This window comes from Colius striatus, chromosome 1, assembly GCF_028858725.1.
Source record: "Colius striatus isolate bColStr4 chromosome 1, bColStr4.1.hap1, whole genome shotgun sequence".
In the NCBI taxonomy this organism is placed as follows: domain Eukaryota; kingdom Metazoa; phylum Chordata; class Aves; order Coliiformes; family Coliidae; genus Colius; species Colius striatus.
This window is the reverse complement of record NC_084759.1, coordinates 90,489,719-90,509,495: the sequence shown is the minus strand read 5'-3', so window position 1 is coordinate 90,509,495 and position 19,777 is coordinate 90,489,719. Positions and strand designations below refer to the sequence as shown.

The 19,777-nt window shown below is 46.6% G+C and overlaps 1 protein-coding gene across 1 annotated transcript; it reads right to left on the bottom strand.

The window, feature by feature from the left end:
* Window positions 1–5,366: 5,366 nt before the first annotated feature.
* SIK1 (salt inducible kinase 1) lies at window positions 5,367–19,113 on the bottom strand. Its single transcript, XM_062000657.1, has 14 exons — window positions 18,952–19,113; window positions 18,438–18,678; window positions 17,423–17,539; window positions 14,858–14,921; window positions 14,489–14,650; window positions 14,094–14,218; window positions 13,852–13,975; window positions 12,650–12,873; window positions 12,260–12,409; window positions 11,434–11,556; window positions 10,957–11,182; window positions 10,011–10,286; window positions 9,234–9,465; window positions 5,367–8,434 (listed from the first exon to the last, which is right to left on the bottom strand). The coding sequence occupies exons 2-14, from the start codon at window positions 18,588–18,590 to the stop codon at window positions 8,014–8,016; spliced, it is 2,397 nt and encodes a 798-aa protein (XP_061856641.1). The 5' UTR covers window positions 18,591–18,678; window positions 18,952–19,113; the 3' UTR covers window positions 5,367–8,013.
* Window positions 19,114–19,777: the final 664 nt, after the last annotated feature.

Below are 19,777 nucleotides of genomic sequence, written 5' to 3'. Positions count from 1 at the left end.
CAATCTGACAGTATGACGGAGAGCAGAGCAGCTAGATATGTGCTAGAACTGGAAAAAGCAAAGTTTTTAAGTGAGGGCTCAGGCATTGCAAGTCCACTCGTGTCAAGATCTGGGCAGCCCGGCATATTCCCAAGAGATCCAACTGCAACCAAATGAGGAGTGATGTCAGTACACTGAATGATGGGTCGATGAAATAACATATGAAACTCACCAGCAGTAAATACAAAGCAAGGAGCATAAGGAACAGAAGCCCTAGCTATACAAAAACCACCAAGAGCTCTAAATTAACATCAGTCAGGAAGGAAAACTAAGAGTAGCTTTGTTTGCTGAAAACTCCAGCTCACTGCTCAACAGCTGTCAACAAGGCAAAGAGCTTTAGGAACAATGACAGAATCAAGAGGGAATGAAAAAGCGATCACTTCTAGACTAACACTGTCTCAAACACAGGATACAGCTCTGCATATGCTGAAGAGAATGACGAGAATCAGTGAAGAAGTGAAGAGATGGCATGGGGACATGCAATAGCATCCTTAGGCAGGCAGGCTAACTACAGCAGTGTTACTCTTGGTCACTTCAATAGGGAAGGGATGTAAGAGAGATCCCAGCAACCTAACACACAGAGCAGTATGGAAATGTGAACAGGAAAGCATTACCCCTATATTGCACTGGAGGTGTAATAAAAAGAAAAGGAACTACTTTCACACTATGTGAAACTGAATGACAACACTCATTGTCACAGGATGCTGTGAAGGCCAGAATTATAAAAGAATTCCAAAAGGGGTTATCCAAATCTTGGAAGCTCAACCCATCTGCAGCTGTTAAACACAATGACTCAGATGCCAGTCAAAAATTCCCTGAACCACAGTCTGCTCTCTACTGAGCTGGTAATACCACAGAGGGACTGTGCTATGCTTACCCTGTCCGGCCACCTTTTCCCCAGCAGCCTGCTTCTGAAGCGACCTAGCTGGTTATCTGGACCTTTGATCTGAGCCACTATCATTACATAAGACATTGCTTATCACAGAATCATAGGATGGTGGGGTTTGCAAGGGCCCTCTAGAGAACATCCAGTCCAATCCCCCTGCTAAAGCAGGTTCACCTCGATCAGTTCACACAGGGACGCATCCAGATGGGTTTTGAATACTTCCAGAGAAGGAGACTCTACACCTTCCCTGGGCAGCCTGTACCAGGGCTCGCTCACCCTCACAGGAAAGAAGCTTTTCCTCAAGTGTAGAGGGGGAGGCAGAACCTCCCTTGGCCTGCTGGCCACACTCTTCTTGATGCATCCCAGGATGCCATTGGCCTTCTTGGCCACGAGGGCACATTGCTGGCTCATGGTTGGTTTACTGTCAATCAGAACTCTCAGGTCTCTCTTTGTAGAGCTGCTCTCCAGTAGGTCAACCTCCAGCCTGTACTGGTGCATGGGGTTATTCCTCCCCAGGTTATAGAAGGCTATCAGGTTGGTAAAGCAGAATTTCCCCTTGGTGAATCCACCCTGAGTCCCCCCGATAACCATCCTTTCTTTCATGTGTTTTCAGAGGGCATCCAGGATGAGTTGTTCCATCACCTTTCCAGGGATGGAGGTGAGGCTGACTGGTCTGTAGTTTCCTAGGCCCTTCTTCTTGCCCTTTTTGAAGACTGGAGTGACATTGGCCTTTCTCCAGTCCTCAGGAACCTTGCTTGTCCTCCATGATCGTTCAAAAATGGAGAATGGCTTAGTAATAACATCAGCCAGCTCCCCCAGCACTCTAGGATGCATCCCATCAGGTCCCATAGATTTATGAGTGTCTAGCTTGCCCAACAGGTCTCTAACCTCATCTTTGTCCACTAAGGGAAAGTCTTCCATTCTCCAGACTATCTTACTATCATTGCTGGACTGGGCTTCCCGAGGGCTGGCCTTGGCAGTGAAGACTGAGGCAAAGAAGGCCTTCAGTAGTTTGGCCTCCTCTGCCAGGGCACCCTCTGTGTTCATCAGTAGGTTCTCATTCTCTCTAATCTTCCTTTTGCTGCTAATGTATTTGAAAAAGCCCTTCTTCTTTTCCTTTACTTCCTTTGCCAGGTTTAATTCCAAAAGGGCTTTGGCCTTCCTGGCTTTATCTCTGCATACTCTGGCAATGTTTCTATACTCTTCCCAAAAAAACAGAGCCTTTTCCCACCTTACATAGATTCCTTTCTTCTCCTTAAGTAGTTCCAGTAGTTCTTTTTTTGTCTATATAGGCCTCTTGCCTCCTGTTCCTGCTTTTCTATGTGTGGGGACACATCAACCTTGGGCTTAGAGGAAGTGGTGCTTGAAGACTAATCATCTTTCTCAAGCACTCCTACTATCAGGAATCCTATCCCATGAGATTCTTCCAAGCAAGTATTTGAAGAGGCCAAAGTTAGCTTGTCTGAAGTCCGGTCCGGCTTGGTGCCCTGCTTCTTCCACAGAGGATCTTGAACTCCACCATCTCATGGTTACTGAAGCCAAGGCTGCCTCCAACCTTCATATCCCCAACCAGACATTATTTGTCAGCACACAGTCCAGCAGCACAGCCTCCCTTGTTGGCTCCTCAACCACCTGTGACAGAAAGTTGTCATCAACACCCTGTAGGAACCTCCTGGACTGTGTGTGCTTGGCTGAGTGGTTTTGTCAGCAAATATCAAGGTGGCTGAAGTCCCCCATGAGGATCATTGAATATGACTGTGAGGCAGCTCTCAGCTGTTTGTAGAAGGCCTCATCCACTTCCTTGTCCTGATCAGGTGGCCTGTAGCAAACTCCCATAATAGTATCATCCATATCATCATATAAGATATATATTAAGAAACCTGAATCTATTGCAGGTGATGATCAAGTTTGTTCACCTCACATGATTGTCTTGTCTTTGGCAGGTGCTAATATCTGACGCCATGGAAGTAAGACATTTCTGGCCTAAAAATCTATCTCTTGTGCCCCTGACAGTCTATATCAAAGACCAGCCCTTTCTTGATCTCCTACAGATGCTCTGCTAAATCCATAAACCATGACAGTGGATTACCTTTATCATTGATTTAACTGTCACCACTAAAAGTAGTTAGCAGTCATGAAATAAGCCAGCAATCATATTTTGAAGCAATGCCCTCCTGAGGCCCCTATTTCCTTTTTATCAGGACTTAAATTAATTCTCCCCCATTGCATGAAGCGTGCCTTATTCTCACTTTGCAGGATGAGTAAAACGGAAGTGATCACTTTCTATCTCATGCGCCATCATTTTGTACACACAACTGCTCTCCCTTCTGCTTCTTCTGCTTTCCAGTTGACACAGCCCAAGATGGCACGATGATGCCTCTCCCCATGAGGAATTCCTTTCCTGATGGAAGTGTGACTGCTTCTCTGGACACAATGGAAAAGAAGTTTGTGGGTTCGGGGAAGAGTTATACATCTCCTGCTGGATGAGGGCAGGAGGAGGGGGACAGACGAGAATTCCTTTCTACCATGGCTGGATGACACTGGCACGAGTTCTCTGCTCAGTGTCTGCACTCGGCTTGCTCTGTGCAAAAACAGCCTGTGTTTTTCACTGCTACCAGTCTAGCGTCTCCTGCCAGCCCTAAGCGTTTCCTTTTTGGAAAAGAAAAATAAGGTTTGATCATTCACTTTAGGGGCTACGCTAAACTTGCCAGTATCTGTTCCATCTGAAAAAGGGGGGAAAAAACATCCAGACTGGGAAAGAAAGGAAAAGGAACTAGGTACCAAGTTGTAATGTGTGAAACGACGCCAAGAAAAACAGCATCTCGAGAGATATTCAAGACGAAAACAAACGTGGTAAACACGAGCAGAGACAGATTTCAGAGGAAAGGCAGGAAGACAGTGACTAAAGCACCAACAGTGAAACAGTGTACACATGGAAACTGAGCCCAGAGTCCCAGTGTTTCTTTGTTCTGTGTTTTTCCTACCGTTTCACAGAAATCATGATGCTGTCAAGATCCTTCTATACCCAAGGGTCGGTGATGTCAATGAAAGTTGGTGGAGCTGCACTGATTTATATCCATTAAGAAGCAACTTTCTGAGATTTCCCAGAATTACTGGGGTTTAAAATAATGCCATGAGAACCCAGCTGAAAACAGCAGTTGAGATTACTCTTAAACCAGGTCATATTAAAAACCAGATTAAAAATAATTAAGAAAATCTTCATTATTTTTAAATAGCTAGAAAATTCCTAACTTTTGGAATGGTCACAAATCTAGAAAAACATGTGTCACTTTTCTACCAAGTCATGGCAAAAGCATACACAGCTCTATAAATTCCAGTTTAGCAAACAAATCCTTTAGAAACCAAAAATAAGTGAAATATATCTCTCCTGCCCCCAAACTTTCACTTAAAGTTTTGGATTTACCTTCCCACCGTTCTCTCCTTCCTTCAAAATGTGATAGGTGAATTTGAAAATAACTTCATAATGAGGATCTAAATTTAAAAAAAAATCAAACCAACAAAACATTTTTTGTTGAGAAGTTGTTAGGGTTTTTGTTTTTCATTTGCTCGCTCTTTGCTGAGTGTTTGCCAGGTTAAATGAGAGGTTGCAAATGTTTAGGGGTCCCTTTGCAGGTGAAACCTCTCCTTATCCTCACTGTGGCTGCATGTGCAGAACACAAAGCCTCCTGTGTGCAGGCTGTGCAGATGACAGCCCAAGGCTACGTATGTCTCAAAGGTGCACAGGAAACACAGACCCAGTGAAGCAAAATTGGGAAAGAGACCATGGATCTAGTTCCATAGTTTGACCAGCACAGTCAGACCAGTCCCTCCTTCTGCATTCTCCCCTTGGCATGGCCCCACAGGCCCCTTCCCTTCCTTTTAGGCTGTTTCCTCCCAAGCCCACAAGCATGCCTTGCTTCCAGCGAGCCAAGGCACCTCCACAGGGCAGGGCAGCCAGTGCTGCACAGGCAACCCCACGCCAGCTGAGCCTGAACCTGCCCAGTACGCTTTTTTCCTCAAATCATAAAGGAGAAAAGCCATCTCCCCTGGAATCTCTCCCTCCCTCTCTTCCCCTTTGCTCTTTTTCCATCCCTGCCTTAATCTGTCTGGGGCCTCTCTCAGATCAAGGTGACACGGATGGAGTGCTCATCTGGTGACGACTAAACCGTGCTTGACCATTTTCACTCCATAGACCTCTGTTACTGTCAGATTTTATAACCCGATTACTACAGCCTTGGGTTAGATTCAGACAGATTGCCTACCAGCGAAAGGCTCAATATCCCATTATCAGATTTGTGAGCCTGCCGTTCCTCTTCATTTACTGTGTGACAGAAAGTGTCAGTAATGTCCGACGGACTGAGGCTTGGAAATGAGTGTCAACTATGCAAGTCGTGCGTATGCATCAGGAGAAAATACTCCACAGAATCAGCTGCAGGACAACAACTTTAAAACGTTTTTTATTTAAATATTAAATAAAACACATCGACTAATCATTTTGGTGTACACCTCTCATTTTAACATAAGAAATAAAATGATCGTTCGGTCATGATAAAAAATAAACTATACATCTTAATTACACCAATCACGTAGTGTCTTTAAATACCCTATTGCATTGCAGTCTGCAGAACAGCACTGTTGAGACACCTACAAAAAAAAAAAACCAACCAAAACCCAAAAACGTTTAAAATGACCCCTTTCTGCTCCAGCAAGAATTCCAAAGAGGTTCTACAGCAACTGGAAAAGAAAAAAAAAATAAAAATACTATGAAAGTAAAGTGCTTGTCATTGCTCTGGACAGGAAACAAAAGAATCTGTGGCCTTTTGATCCATGGCATTAAACAAAACACATATTGAAGAGGAAATTCCACGTTTTAAGTACGTGTGTTCCCCCTTGCAAAACTGAAGGCAAAGCTGCTGCTTTGTGATGAGCTGGCTTCTCCTTGCCCCTCTCTCCAGTCACCTCCACGCAATCTGGTTTTTGGGTTGGGTTTTGTTATTGGTGGGTTTGTGTGTTTTTTAAAACCACTACAAATGAGCATGAGACTTTGGTGTTTTCTCTGCTGCAAGGCACCACTCATTAACAGAAATTCAACTCAAGCAATTTTCTTTCACTTTGAAGTTCCCAGACCACGTAGCAGCAGTGGCAAGCTGGAGATGCACCAATATAGACACAGAGATACAACACATGGATAAAGAGGTTGTTTATGGAGAGCCACAGACAGAGCCACATGACATCTTCAACCCTTCCTACTCCCACCAATTAACCTGGTCGATCTTTGGCTTTTTCTTTAAAAAAAAAAAAAAATCAAAACAAACAAAAGAACAGGTCTCTGTATGATTTGCAAATGCGTAATACTGCAGGTTGCACGAAGCCAAGGTAACTTGAAGGCACCCTGTGTCACACTAGAGAGATGGGTCCTCGGAGCATTTTGACAGAATGCAGCTATTTTCTGACATTCGGGTGGCAGCTTCCACACAAGCTGGCTCACCTTTTTGCTCTCACCTGCTTCCAAAGTTTACACCCCCTACCCGGCTCATTTCTGTAGGAGCGCAGTCTGGTCTCCCCTTTATACCTAAGCGTAACTTCTGCCAATGTCAACAGAAGCCCTGCTCTGCCTTGGAAGGGGAGTGGGGTTTATACCAGAAACACAACCTAAGTATATTACAAAATATAAAAAGTAACTAGCATTAGATAGTTTTCTGCTCCCTATTTATTTACATATACAGCATTAAAAACCATACCAAAAAAACATCTATCTAATTCAAAACCTCATTTTGTTATTATGCCAAAAACAAACCAACCCAAAACAAACACCCAAAGATTGTGCTGTTTTCACTCACTTTTAATACAGTTTTGTTCAGAAATAGCTGTACTCCGTTAGAGTAGAAGTCTATTCTAGCCTATTCCTTTTGTCTTTGTCAGTATGTAATTATAACCTCAATATTGCACATTTCCCCAAGAGTCAGTTCTGTTTGGACCCTGATAATGAAATGCATAAAAACGTAATTAGCAGCGGAAATAACAATGTGCAGCACTAAGAAACACCCCTCAGGCAACTTTGTAGGCAACCTCCAGGAGGGCTTTTTCAAAAGAAAACCCTTCCTGTCACCCCACCGGCACCAACACTTCTCTCCTCAGTGCCTCTGCAAGAGTGTGAAACAACTTAGCATCGATAAACAGACTCCTAAAGGTTACTCGGGCCGACATAGTGCACGCACATCTGCACGTGTGTATAGGGACACACACATGTACCACCTCGAACAAACATCCCTGCAAAAGACCAGGCGCTATGCAATTTGGATCCTGATACCAAGGGATACACTTTCAATAGATTGCTCACTTCTGTACAAATTAGAAGGGCTTTTTAAGCTTTTCCAGCTGATGTAAGCAAGGAAGAAGTTCACAGTTTTCCTTTAAAGTATATGTATCTGGGAGGTGTGGAATGGGGATGCTGGTTCCTTTAAATAAAATGAGTGCTAACAGGAGAAAAAAAGGAAAAAAACCCAACCCAACAAATGGCAATGCTTCCATTTTTGTCTTCTATGAATGCATAATGCTGCATGCCACTGGTTTTCTGTTTATTTTCTTTAACGGAGGTAATCATCTTCACAAACCCATAAATGAATATTGTGAAAAAGGGAGGCTCTGGTCCCTTCTTTGAGAAGCCTCTCCCTGCTGTGTCACCACTATTGACAGCTGCTAATCTTGCATAACAGCAGAGCTGTATTGGTCTGACTTGAGTACAGTACCGAAGAGTTCTTCCCCAACCACATCCCTCCCTGTCCCCACAAATGCCCCACCCAGATTCCCCATCATTATTTTTCCTTTTAAAAAAAAATCAGTTTCTATTCGTATGTTCAGTGCAAGAATAGTAGAAGCAAAAAAAGACATACATATTGCTTGTTTCAGTTCTATAAAGTCGCTAGCTTTCTGAGCCAGACAGCCTCTTCACATACTTCACAAAATTTATTGCTTCTGAGAGTCACTCGTCCAGACAACCCCAGCCAGCTGCGGACTCACACGCATCGCGGAGCAGCGGCCAAAGTTCCTCGCAACAGGAGCAGCGTGAGCTGTGGCAGCCGGGGCTCTCACTTCACCAGAACAAACTTCCCTAGCTGGGTGGAAGTCAGGTCCTCCATCTCGCAGTCCCCATGCTGCAGAGCGACGGTGTCATAGCTTGGAGACTGCACAGAGAAACTCTGTTGCTGAGAGAAGGTGGTGCCAACTGGAGAAACATTGCTGCTGATGTACAGGTGAGTGTCTAGAAGGTGAGCTGCCGAGGACGCTGGTGAGACGCTGACACCAAAGAAATGAGGTTGGAGCAGTTGGCTGTTGCCAGCAAAGGCCAGCTCAAACGAGTTCTCTCTTTGTAGTTCTGACAACAGAAGAGAATTGGATGCTTTGCAGGTACCTACGGTATCAGAGGAGGGGTTGCTGTTTGTTGCAGATGTCTGAGAAGTCTGGGGACAAGCTGTCTGGAGTAGCTGGTGATGCTGGAGCTGGAGCATTCTGAGCAAAATCCAAAGGTGGAAGAGGTTAGCTCACACTGCTAGAACGGTTTAAGGCTTTCCTTCCTCCTCTCTTGCCCTATACCCTTGGCCATAACTTTCCCCTTTGTTTCCCTCTGTCAAACCCCTCCTAACCTTGCCAGTACAAGTAAAGAAAGCTGACCATCTCAGGTCAACCAATGTGTTTTCACTTGGCTTTTCCTCATGCTAGAGAGGGCGACAACCACCAGAAAGTTATCTAGTCACCATTTGGCCAGCTAAGAATAGATGTTCTAGAGACTACGTGTGCAGATAAACCGGAAACTCAATTTTCCATCTTGCTTCTATGGGAATGAAGAGGTGCCACCACACATGACATTTGAGGCCACTGGAACTGTGCCTCCTTTGTGGGCTGTAACTTTTCCAAATTACAAGGTCTCACTTCCTTGCCATGGGAAAATTACAGGAGGAGGCAGACGAGGAAAGAAATCATTCCCAAAACTAACAAAGAAAAACACAGCCTGCAATGGGGAGAAGTAATGTTTTCCCCCACAGTACCAAATTGTTTCTCAATCCAGCAAGCTCCAAATATTTGGATGTCCAGATTTTCAAGTGGAACTGCACGTCCTGTGTTACATACACTGGTGCAGGGAGCCACAAAGGAAGCCAAGCAGTTTTATCTGCTGCCACACAGCAGAGAGGGAAGACAGGAATCCCCAACAACCATATTCCCCAACCTCTTTTGTTGCGTTTACTCCTCCTTGCTTACCCCTAACCAAACTCGATGAAAACAGCAAACCTCCTCCCGGCCAGCTCCTCACCTCTGCTGCTGCAGCACCTCCTCCAGGAGGCTCCTTCCTTCTCTGCTGCTCCCGCTGCTGCTGTACATGCAGGTGTTGGGTTGCGTGTGTTGGAAAGGGCTCATGCCACTCCTTGCTGCCCGAGATGAGGAGGACTGACACACCTGCCGAGCAAAGCCTTTGATTTTATTCAAGCCGAGAAACCCCTTGGCTCGAGCGTTCTTCCGCAGCTGCTGCCTAAAAGCCTTCAAGCCTGTGGGACACGAGGAAAAGAAATGCACTTTAATCCTCCTTAGTATTTGCCTAGGATCTTACTTTACAGATCAGCCTTTCTGGGCAGCTGCCTTCGTTTGCGTGCGAACTGCACTACAAGAGCCCCTGACTCTTCAGTTCACATTTACTCCTCCGCCCAACGGTCAGGGCAACATTTATGTAACACAACAGGGTTTAGGACAGCTGCACCCTTGTGTAGATGGACACAGGCACAGCGAAGGAGAAACCTGATAGAAATCACCATGTCATGAACTCTGTATTTCAAGGGGAAGGTGGAGCCTGCCAGCCCACTCCCGGCAGCAGAAATATCTTCACGGCATGCTGAATCAGTACCTGAGAGCCTCTCATCTAGGCACCCTCCCCCAGGCATCTGACTCTCCCTTAGGGACCGTGGATGCAAGAGGCAGAATAACCAGGTCGCTGGCCTCAGTGTAACACCAACAGGGACAAGCAAGAAACCTTGCATGCTACCCCTTTCTAGTGGCAGTTGGCTGGAAGGGTGCAATAAAGAAAGTAAGACATTACCTTGAGTCAATGAGGTATCAGATGCTCGCCTTCCTTCTTGGAAGCTGACAGGCAGGAGAGAAGCCCCTCCCATGCAGCCCTGGGCTTGTAACACCGGGGCATCAGACTGAGACGCTAGGAAGGGCGACGTCATCCTTGCCGTGGCTGGGCTCCCTGTCACCGCCTGGCCTGCCAAACAGCTGCTCAGGGCCACGGAGCTGTCATTTGAAGATGAAGTAAGGCAGCTGTCTGAACTAGTTCCCTCTGTGGGGCTTGCAGAAGAGGAAATGACTATACCTACAGAGGGGAAGGAAGGAGAGAAAGAGCATTCCCAAGATGAGTACAGGAAGGAACAAACATGACATCAGAGCCTTCTGTCCACCTACGCTGGCACTAATAACCACCTGTGAGCTGGAGAGGTGTCCAGCAACTTGTGTTGTCATAGGGCTTAACTCCAGCAAGGGGCTGTCAACGAATAACCCAAGTCTGGGCTCCCATCCAGCTATAAGGGCTCTGCCAGCAACTCCAGCATCGCCAGGCTAGTCTGGATTGGGCCTACCATGCCTCTTAAGTACAACAGTTTTGACAGGACATGATGGTTGTGTGAACAGTTTTGCTTGTTTGCTTAGTTCATGGGGTCTGGATGTGTATCAAATGCAATTAGTGATGACTTTGTTTTTTAATTCAGTTGCCCTCACCTCTCCCTGGCGCAGCAGAAGGGTTGTGTCCTGCCTGTGAGAACAATCCCCTCCAAAGTCATCTAGATGAAATACAACAGCATGACTTCTTTTCCTTAAGGGCCATGCTTATTTATAGGACAGAACTCTTTTCTGGGCTTTCCTATCCCAGTCAAGGTAAAATCAGCACCTAATTCCCCCAGGCATTTGATGGCTATGGTGTTCCTTCTTTGTCCTTTCCCTCTTAACTATGGCCAGCTGCCCTTCCTACTGCTCCCAGACTTACTTACATGGAGGGGCACGCTGATAGAAATGAGTGGTCACTTCAGCCAGGGTGTGCCTCCTGCTGGTGTTGCTTGGGATGCGGATGGGGTGATCATACGCCTTAATTTCATCTTCCAGCTCCTTCTCTTGCCTTACTTCCTCGCTAATGGTGGTCTCCAGAAGGCTGTTGGGGGAGATGGAGCGGTTCCGGAAGAGCCCATTGAAGTTGGGATCCACAGGAAAGAACACAGGCTGCAAAACATGTCAGATCACAGATTGAAGGGTGTTTCTCTTAATTCTGCACTCCCTTTTTATACCTCTTCACAGCCCTCTGGCATGTCTTCAGCAGACCTATTGTTTGAGAGGCTACTATGACACCATGTTCGAATGCCAAACAAAAGATAGGAGGGAGAGAACAACGGAGTCACAACCCCTGTTGTTTTGGATTGGCAGAACAATGGGAAAAAAGAACAGTAACACATGGTTTAGCTGAGAACACCAACCTGTAAAGGATTGCTCATGTCACAGTCCATTTCTGCCTGCAAGGATGGCTGAATCAGGCTCTGAGGTTGCTGGTAAAGCAGAGATGATCGCAGGGTTTCACTAGTGAGACTGTCCTGAGGCATCTGGAGAGAGACAGCGGTGTACAGAAGCCATCACATACACTGCAGGTCTGCATGACTTTTCAGATTCTGGACGCTCAAAGAATGGCAGAGCCCCCTTTCTCCATGTACTTTCTATGGAAATTAACACAAGCAGTCTTTCAAAGCCAACATGGCAGGGCCACCACTGCCACCACTACCTCGTTACCAGATGTGGCTCAACAGAACCGCCCTCCCTCCCCAACACAAAGACAAAACTCCTCATAAGTTAGGCAATTTAAATGCAAGTACAATTTGAAAAGCCACCCAGAGCACACATTAAAGGAGGTGGGGGCGAGGAAGAGAAAAAAAGATGTCAGCAAAACACAAAAAGTGATTCATGGGAGTACTTGTGAGGATCCTACAGAGAATGTAGCAAAGAAGTGTAACCGATCCATGCCCAAAAGGGCAAATTTCTATGAGAAGTTCTGGCTCATTATTGACCTGCACTGGAGGCAGCCTATTCGTTGGACCGAGACCCACAGCCAGTTCTTAGGAAACAGGCCATTGGTATTCAATCAGCCTCCTGCTGAAGAAGAGTAAGCTGCATTCTATCAGAGGGCACCAATAGCAGAACCCGCTTTCAGAAACCTGAGAGTCACCATCTCATATTTTCCCATAGCAAGGGTTGCAGAAAAGAAGTGAGCCAATGGACAGGGCCTTCCCAGTCAGTAATACCCTTCCTTACCTCAACATTGCTGATCTCAGAGCTCCTCGGCCTTTGCTGCCGACCAGTTGCTGGGCGACTCGATAGCTGGCTGCTTCGGTATTCCTTGAGGCGCTCCAAGAGCAGGTAATAAATTGCAGCAAAATGGTTGTAGCTGCTGTTTTGCAGAGACTAGAAGACATTGAAAGGACCCTTGAGTTATAGGTAACTCAGGACGTAAGCAGCCAAAACTCATCACTAAGGCCTCGTAATAACATACTCAAAATAGAAGTAAAAATCCAGAAGGGCTCTGAAGATTTGACTACACTGTGACACTTGATCAAGGCTAGTCACGGAATGACATCTGTATGACTGCACCATTGGCATTCTGGCAGTCACTGAAGATGAATCCAAAGGGCAAGCACTTCTCACCTCAACAGTTCTCTGCCTGTCGATGCCGAGTGTTTGCATGATCCCGAGGACCTGCTCATTGTAGTCACCCAGGTTGGAGTTGTAGTTTTGCATGGAGAAGGACAAAGACTGCTGCTGTTGAAGAGACGGGTCAGCTTGCATCCACTTGTGCTGCTTTATTTGGGAAATGGTTATTCGCTTGGTTGGGTCCACAACCAACATCCGTCGGATTAGTGTTTCACAGTCTGTGTGACAAAGACAAACTCATGAGCAAGAGGTAAAAATAACAGTTCAGCTCCAGGTCACTGCTAAGAAACCTTTCCAGCAACAGTGTGTGATGTCAATGAAAACAGGACTTCAAGGTTTCTGAGCAGCTGACACCCAGCCATTCAAAAGAGCACAAGACACATCCACATGCACTTCACAAAAACAACCTGCCACTACAGAAAACGACACTGGGCTGGATACCAGCAGGTTTCAGGTGACCTTGCACCTTGGAGGAGAGCTAGTTTGGAGTGGATGCAGGTTTAATGATGTTACATCCACTTAAAATAAGTCAGAATTTAGTACAGAAACACATCACATGCAACTTCCTGGTCCATATATACTGCTTATTTGCTTAGAACAGGGGAAACCAAGCTGTTCATGGCTGTAACTGATAAAGGTCAAACTTCAAAAGATACTCTTCACTTGAAGATAGAGACATATTCACTTGATTTCAAATCCAAATCAGAGAGAGGTGATAATAGTCTTCAGTTCCTCTTTCTCTCCAGACTGCTGGTGTGCTCGAGAAACAGTGCTAAGCCCCACTATTTCTGCTGTCCTTGACAGCATAGCCACACTGAAACATATCCCTTCTGCATAGTTGAAATCTCTTAGGATAACTACATCCATCTCAGCATCGCAGGCGAGTCTCACTAAAATCCTGTTTTCTCTCTTTTGCAAGTGATTATTTCCCCAAGTAGGGTGTCAAGTACTTTTGCAATCCATAGAGATACTTCCAGAAAGGCAACTACAGCCCTTCAGACACCCCATAATGCAGATCCCAGAGAAAGTGTGCAACCAGTCTCTCAACGATAAGCCCTGCCCTACAGAAATTACTGGATACACAAATTGATTGCCTGCTGCAAAACTAGTCCCATCTGTCACTGCCCCATAAAGGAATTTGTGCTATTCATTTATTTGTAGCCCCTTTCCTAACATTAAAGGTCGGGAAAAAGCACCTTCGGACATGAAGTAAGGGATGCGGAATCGCCCCTCCAGCACTCTCTGTCTCAGAGTTGGTAAATTGGGTCCATCAAAAGGGAGAGAACCACAGACAAGGACGTACAGCACCACCCCAAGGCTCTGTCAACAGAAAACAGTACAGCATGTGAGTGACTCCACTATAAGTAATAATTTTGAGAACCCACAGACCACATTTCATAAAGTGTGAAATGCCATTTCTAAGGCCTATCAAGCTCACCCATATATCAAGGTGAGGTCCTTCGTATTCTTTGCCTTCAAAAACTTCTGGAGCTGCATAGGGTGGGCTTCCACACCAAGTGGAGAGGGGCTCTCCCGACTTGTAGAAGTTTCCAAAGCCAAAGTCTGAAATGAAGGTAAAAGTCTGGGGTAAGACACCGCTCAACACACTAGTGTTTCTGAAGTAGCGGAAAATGGAGAGAAGGGAACAGAGGTATTGTTACATTCTCTCCTACTGACTTAAGCTATTCTCTTTTGTCCAAAGGATATGTTCAAAGAAATATCTGTAACTTTTCTTTCCAGTTACTGTAATACATTCATAGGATCATCCTAGGCAGATAAAATTTGACTACATGCCTAATGTTGTTTATAGAGTAACCAAGTACTTCTTATTACCTGCTAACTTGATATTCATGTTAGCATCCAGCAGAAGGTTCTCCGTTTTGAGATCCCTGTGCACTATGTGGTGGCTGTGACAATACTCCACTGCTGAAAGAATCTGCCAGAATTTCTTCCGTGCTTCGCTTTCACTTAAGTGCCCATTGGAGGTCAGATGATCTGCGAGACAAAACAAAAGGGGCATGGGATTTAGAAACACCCTGAGGAAATTTTTCATAAACCTGCAGGTGCTGTATTCGCTGTTTGACAGCTGATAATGTCAACTCAGGATTTTTAATCAGAATATATATATTACTCGTGAAAGACAACAAAAAAGATACAGTTTCTAAATCTAAAGAACTGTTAACTCCAGAAGTGAGGACTTACCAAACATTTCTCCATTCTTTGCAAACTCTGTGACAATGTAAAGCATATCCTTTGTCTCCATAACCTGTGAAGACACGAGAGGACATGGTTAAAAAAAAAAATGCAGACATCTGTAGTTTCAGTCATTTTTCTAAGTGTATTCTCAAACGTATCAGTCCAATTATTTATTTTTCGCAGCAGCTGGCAGTAAAGGCATCTAATTTTGCACCGCACTGTTCATTCCAAGCAAACTGCTAATGAAAAAGATAACAAATCAATGCTTATGTGCCTACAATGCACAACGGCTTCCCATGCCATTGTTCTTCTCACCATTACCATGCCACCTAATCTCCATAAGACAACTGATGAGCATTTCAATGACTTCATACACTTCCCTGAACAGCTTTTTTGTTAAGGTATGCATATATAGTTCTACCACTCATTTGATACATTTTGAACGGGCAAAGACAGAGTTTATCTAATAAAGTCCTCTTTGTTTCAAGTCTAGCAGGTACTGGGATCGGGAGAGACGGCTGCAGCTTGGCCAAATCAAGAAGCAGTATCAAATACCCTACTCCCATGTGGTTTTGGCTGGAGCCATAGCAAGCCTCCCAGGCAAGTGACAATAGGTTGCTGTTTGTGTAAGGGAGTGCCTGATGCCCATCAACAACTGCCAATACATCGCTCAGCATTCACCTGTCAATCTAGCATCAGCTTCCTTTGGTACTTGTTCCTTTTTTCCTTCCAAAGAAAAACAAAAAAAAGAAGAGCTAAAAACCAAACAACGAATGTGAAATGCTGAGCATTTCCAAATTCACCTTCAGTTACTATGACACACTTTTCAAATGTTGCATCTCAGATTTGAAAACATTTCCCTGGAACTGGAGTCCCAAAGTGTGGATATTTGGTTTTGTAAGCAGAAGGCTCACAACAGCTTAACAATCAAAAAGGAATCAATACTACTTCAATGGCTGCGATTTCCACCCATCTAACAACTAACCTTTTTAGGAAGACTCTTGTCCTCCCCTCACTACAAGTACACACAGACATGAAATGAAAACAAACAAACAGGGAGAAAAGGAAAAGAGGTTCCCAGTTTAAAAAACTGAAGGAAAGTGTTCTGGGCAAGTTGCCAGCTGGATGAAATTAAGACGCCTTGCTGAAACTAAAACAATGATGAAATAATACAAGAACACACACCCTACTTTGGTATGTCATCTAATTCCATCCCTGCTTCTCAGTCTCCACCAAACAGGTAAAGCATCAGTTACAACAACAAAGAAAAGAAAACTTCACTGAAAAGAAATTATGGTCCACTACCAACGTCATTTGCTCCATCAAGTGAAGTGGTTCAACTAGATGGAATTTAACCTGCTTTTCTAAAAGCTTCGAAATGGTATTTTCACCCACATCATTCCACTGAAATGAAATCAACCGAACTGTTAGAATGTTTCTGTATATCCTATACTGCCCTATGGGCAACGGTGACGTCAGATGTTAACACAGAATAATTTTCATTACAATGGTTAAGACTATAAATATCAAGCACTTCACGTGTTTCAAGGTGTTTAAAAATAATGCCTTGCCTAAGCACCTGCCTTACTGGCTCTTCAGCCATAATTAAACCTTTTGGTTTGTTTTTTTTTCTTGAGCTAACAAACCCAACGGTAAGATCGCTGCTGATAATAGTGTTTACTACTGAACATGGACTTTCGGACCTGCTGCTTCATCCATCTATTCCTCTTTCCCTCCTGCCCTTCTAGACAGGTCCAGACACAGTCTCAGTACCTCATCTTCTTCTTAAACACACATGGCACTATTTAAGATGATTAAGAGGAACTTACACCAAATGCTAATTAGACTGAATATTTAGAATTTGCAAAGCAGTCCTTGCTCACTAGACAGATGTGATCCCGTTTTCCACACAACACATTCACTTGCTAAAAATACCCATCAATGCAGAAACCGAACAAATCTAAACAAAAATTCACATTGTGAAACTCTACAAGGGGAAAGATATTTAAAATTCACTTTCAAAACGACACAAACTGGAAAAAAATAAACGGGTCATTTTTTGACATATTCTAAAATACCAATACTTGCTAGATTTTATTTTCTACTTATATTAGAATTCTAGTTCTTAGAATTAGATTTCTATTTCTAAATCACGTTAGGTTTCTACTTAGTTTTTCTTAGATTGATTTGCTATCCTACACGACTTCAAGTCTGCCTCTTATCAAAAGCACGTAAGAAGTTCCCGTCCTCTAAACCGGAAAAGCAGAGGGGTTAGGAAAGGAGAGTTAATCATAAAAGTTAGATAACCAGTTCCTTGACCTGAAACAAACTTCAGCCTGCTTTTTAATTGTAAATTTTGCAGTGTGTTTTTGTCAAAAAGCTGTCTAACACAACGGAATCTTGTTCAAAGAATGCAGGATTGACTTTTTAAAAACCCGGTTTACTTCAAGTCTTTTTCAAAAAGAATTTTAATGTGCATTCTCTCTGCAAATATTTGAAGTAAAAACATGTGCAAGAGAAAAGTACAAGCACATCTCATCCTCATGCTGCGCTTCAAAGCTGACCTCTTACCTGATATAGCTTGATAATGTGCGGATGATTCAAAAGCTTCATTATCTGAACTTCTCTATAAATCTTCTCCAGATTGCTTGGGTCTAATCTTGTTTTGTCTATTATTTTTATTGCAACCTGCAGATTTAAAAACATAATATAATAAAACAACCCCAGCTACTACAAAATAGGTACTCCTACTGTTCTCTTAAAAAAAAAAAGACAGGCGCACATTCCCTCCCCCCCTTCCACACACAAACACAACTCACAAAATCCCAGCAAAGTAGCTTTTAAAGTACAGACTTGACAAAGTTGATTCTGTCTGTCTGAACAGCACAGAATTCACGATGCAGAGCGTTTTCATTTTTCTTTTCTACGTCAAAGGATTACACATACGGTAGCAAACAGAACTGCAGAAATTAACACGGGACAGGATTCGGTAAATCTTTTAATCCTTCCCATGCCAGTGAAAAATAGATTCCCGTAAAGGAACAGTGTCTACCGCTGTGTCCGACGTGATTTATTTTGACAAATGGAAATGCGGTTGCATGCCCATGAAGAAATCATTTCTGCAGATAACACTGCAAGTTCTTTGTTCCCGCAGCATATGCATTAAACGAAAAAGATTAAAACCGTTTAAAGTCTCCAAAAGATCCTTAATTTGTCGGACTCTTTAGCAAGCAAAGACAGGGTGATTCGATGAAGCTGCGGTAATACTCAGAAACGTCGGGAGTTTTTACACATTCTCGCTCGGGTTTAATATTAGATGAACTCCGCTGAACACGCTGCGAACTCGCGGAGCTCCTGCGAGCGGCTGCATCGAGCGCCGGTGCCCAGCCCGACGAGCAGGCTGAGCCCGCCGGACTCTGCCGCGGTCGCCGCCGCTCGCTTTCCCCGTCTCCCATGCCGAAGCACGACTCGCCGCTCGCAGAGGCGGCCCCGCCGCCGGCCCAGTCGGTACCGGGCTCGGCGGCCCGGCCGGTACAGGGCTCTGCGACCCGCGTCCCCCCGCGCCGGCTACAGCCTCCGGACCCACCTGTGTTTTAGTCACCCTGTGCCTGGCCAGCTTGACCACCGCGAAGTTGCCTTTTCCCAAGGTCCTCTCGATGTCGTAGAAGCCGACTCGCAGAGGCCGCTGCTGGGCTGGTCCGGCCGCGGGCACGGAGGTGTACTCTGACATGATCACCATGGTTCAGGCGGGTGGCGGGCAGCGCTCGCCGCGCCTTAAGAGGGTAGCATCCGCGCTGCCCCGGGGAGGCAGGCGGTCTCGCTCGCACCTGCACGGAGGACACGGCACAGCGCCGTCAGCCCCGGCCGCCAGCGCTGCCGCTGCCACCGGACCCCTCGCACCAACTCGTCGGCCTCTTTCCCCGCCCCTAGAGAGGAGCCGCGGGTCGCCCGGTCCGAGCCCGCGGTCCGCTCCCGGCCGCTCCGCGTGCTCGCTGGGCGCTCGCTCGCTCCCGCGCGCCGCCGCCGCCGCCCCGCGCGCCCCCTCGCTTCGCGCGCGGCTGCCAGGCGATCCCGGCGGAGCGGCCGTTGAGCCGTCGTACCTGGCTGGCTGGCGGGCGGGCGGGTGCTCTGCCGCCGCCGCCGCGGTGGGGACTGTGCGCGAGAGGGTGAGCGTGAGCGGCTGTGCGAGTGAGTGAGTGTCTGTGTGTATGTGTGTGTATGGTGTGTGCGTGCGCCGGGGGGCAGGCGGGAGCACGCGGGATGTCCCGGCCACCCCCCTCTCCTCTTTTTCCCCCCCCACCCTTTCCCGCCCCGCTCCGCCGGCCCCCCTCCGCGCACACCCCGCCCTCCCTCCCGCCTCTTCCCCCCGCCCACCGCCGAAAGCTGAGACGGGCCCATTGACGTCACTTTGACGCCAGAGAGACGCGCTCCCAGGCGCGAGGCTGAAGGAGAGCGAGACACCGGGCCGTTGCCAAGGAACGGGCGGCGCTGACGCGCGCGCTGATGGAGCCGTCGCCCGGGAGACGGAGGGGCGGTGACGTCAGGGCAGAGGGAGGGTGGGGGCCGCGGGGTCTCCTGCCCTCCTTCTTCCCCCCCCCCACCCGCCCGTCCAACCGCCCCCCCCCCCGGTGGTACTGGCTGCTGTCACGTGACGCGTCCCTTCTCCCGGCGGGGTCGCCCCCTGCCGGTGTGCGCCCGGCGCCCGCGTTACCCGGTGGCGCGCGGGGCGCCGGCAGCCGTTAGCCGCCTCGTGGCTGCTCCGCCGCCGCGGCAACGCCGGGGGGGGGGGGGGGGGGGGATGGGGGCGCGGCCTCCCCGCGCCGTGCGCGTCTCCCCTCAGCGCCACGGGCGGCCAGCAGCCCGCCACGAGCAGGGTTTGCCCACAGCCGCGGCACCCAGCCCCAGGACTCGGCGGAGGTGTTGGGC

Excerpts from the sequence above, each read along its gene's own strand:
- SIK1 (XM_062000657.1), bottom strand. The coding sequence starts at position 18,590 with ATGGTGATCATGTCAGAGTACACCTCCGTGCCCGCGGCCGGACCAGCC. Across the intron at positions 11,183-11,433 it reads ACATGAGCAATCCTTTACAG|CCTGTGTTCTTTCCTGTGGA; the intron begins GTTGGTGTTCTC and ends CATGTTTTGCAG. Across the intron at positions 9,466-10,010 it reads TGATACCTCATTGACTCAAG|GCTTGAAGGCTTTTAGGCAG; the intron begins GTAATGTCTTAC and ends CGTGTCCCACAG.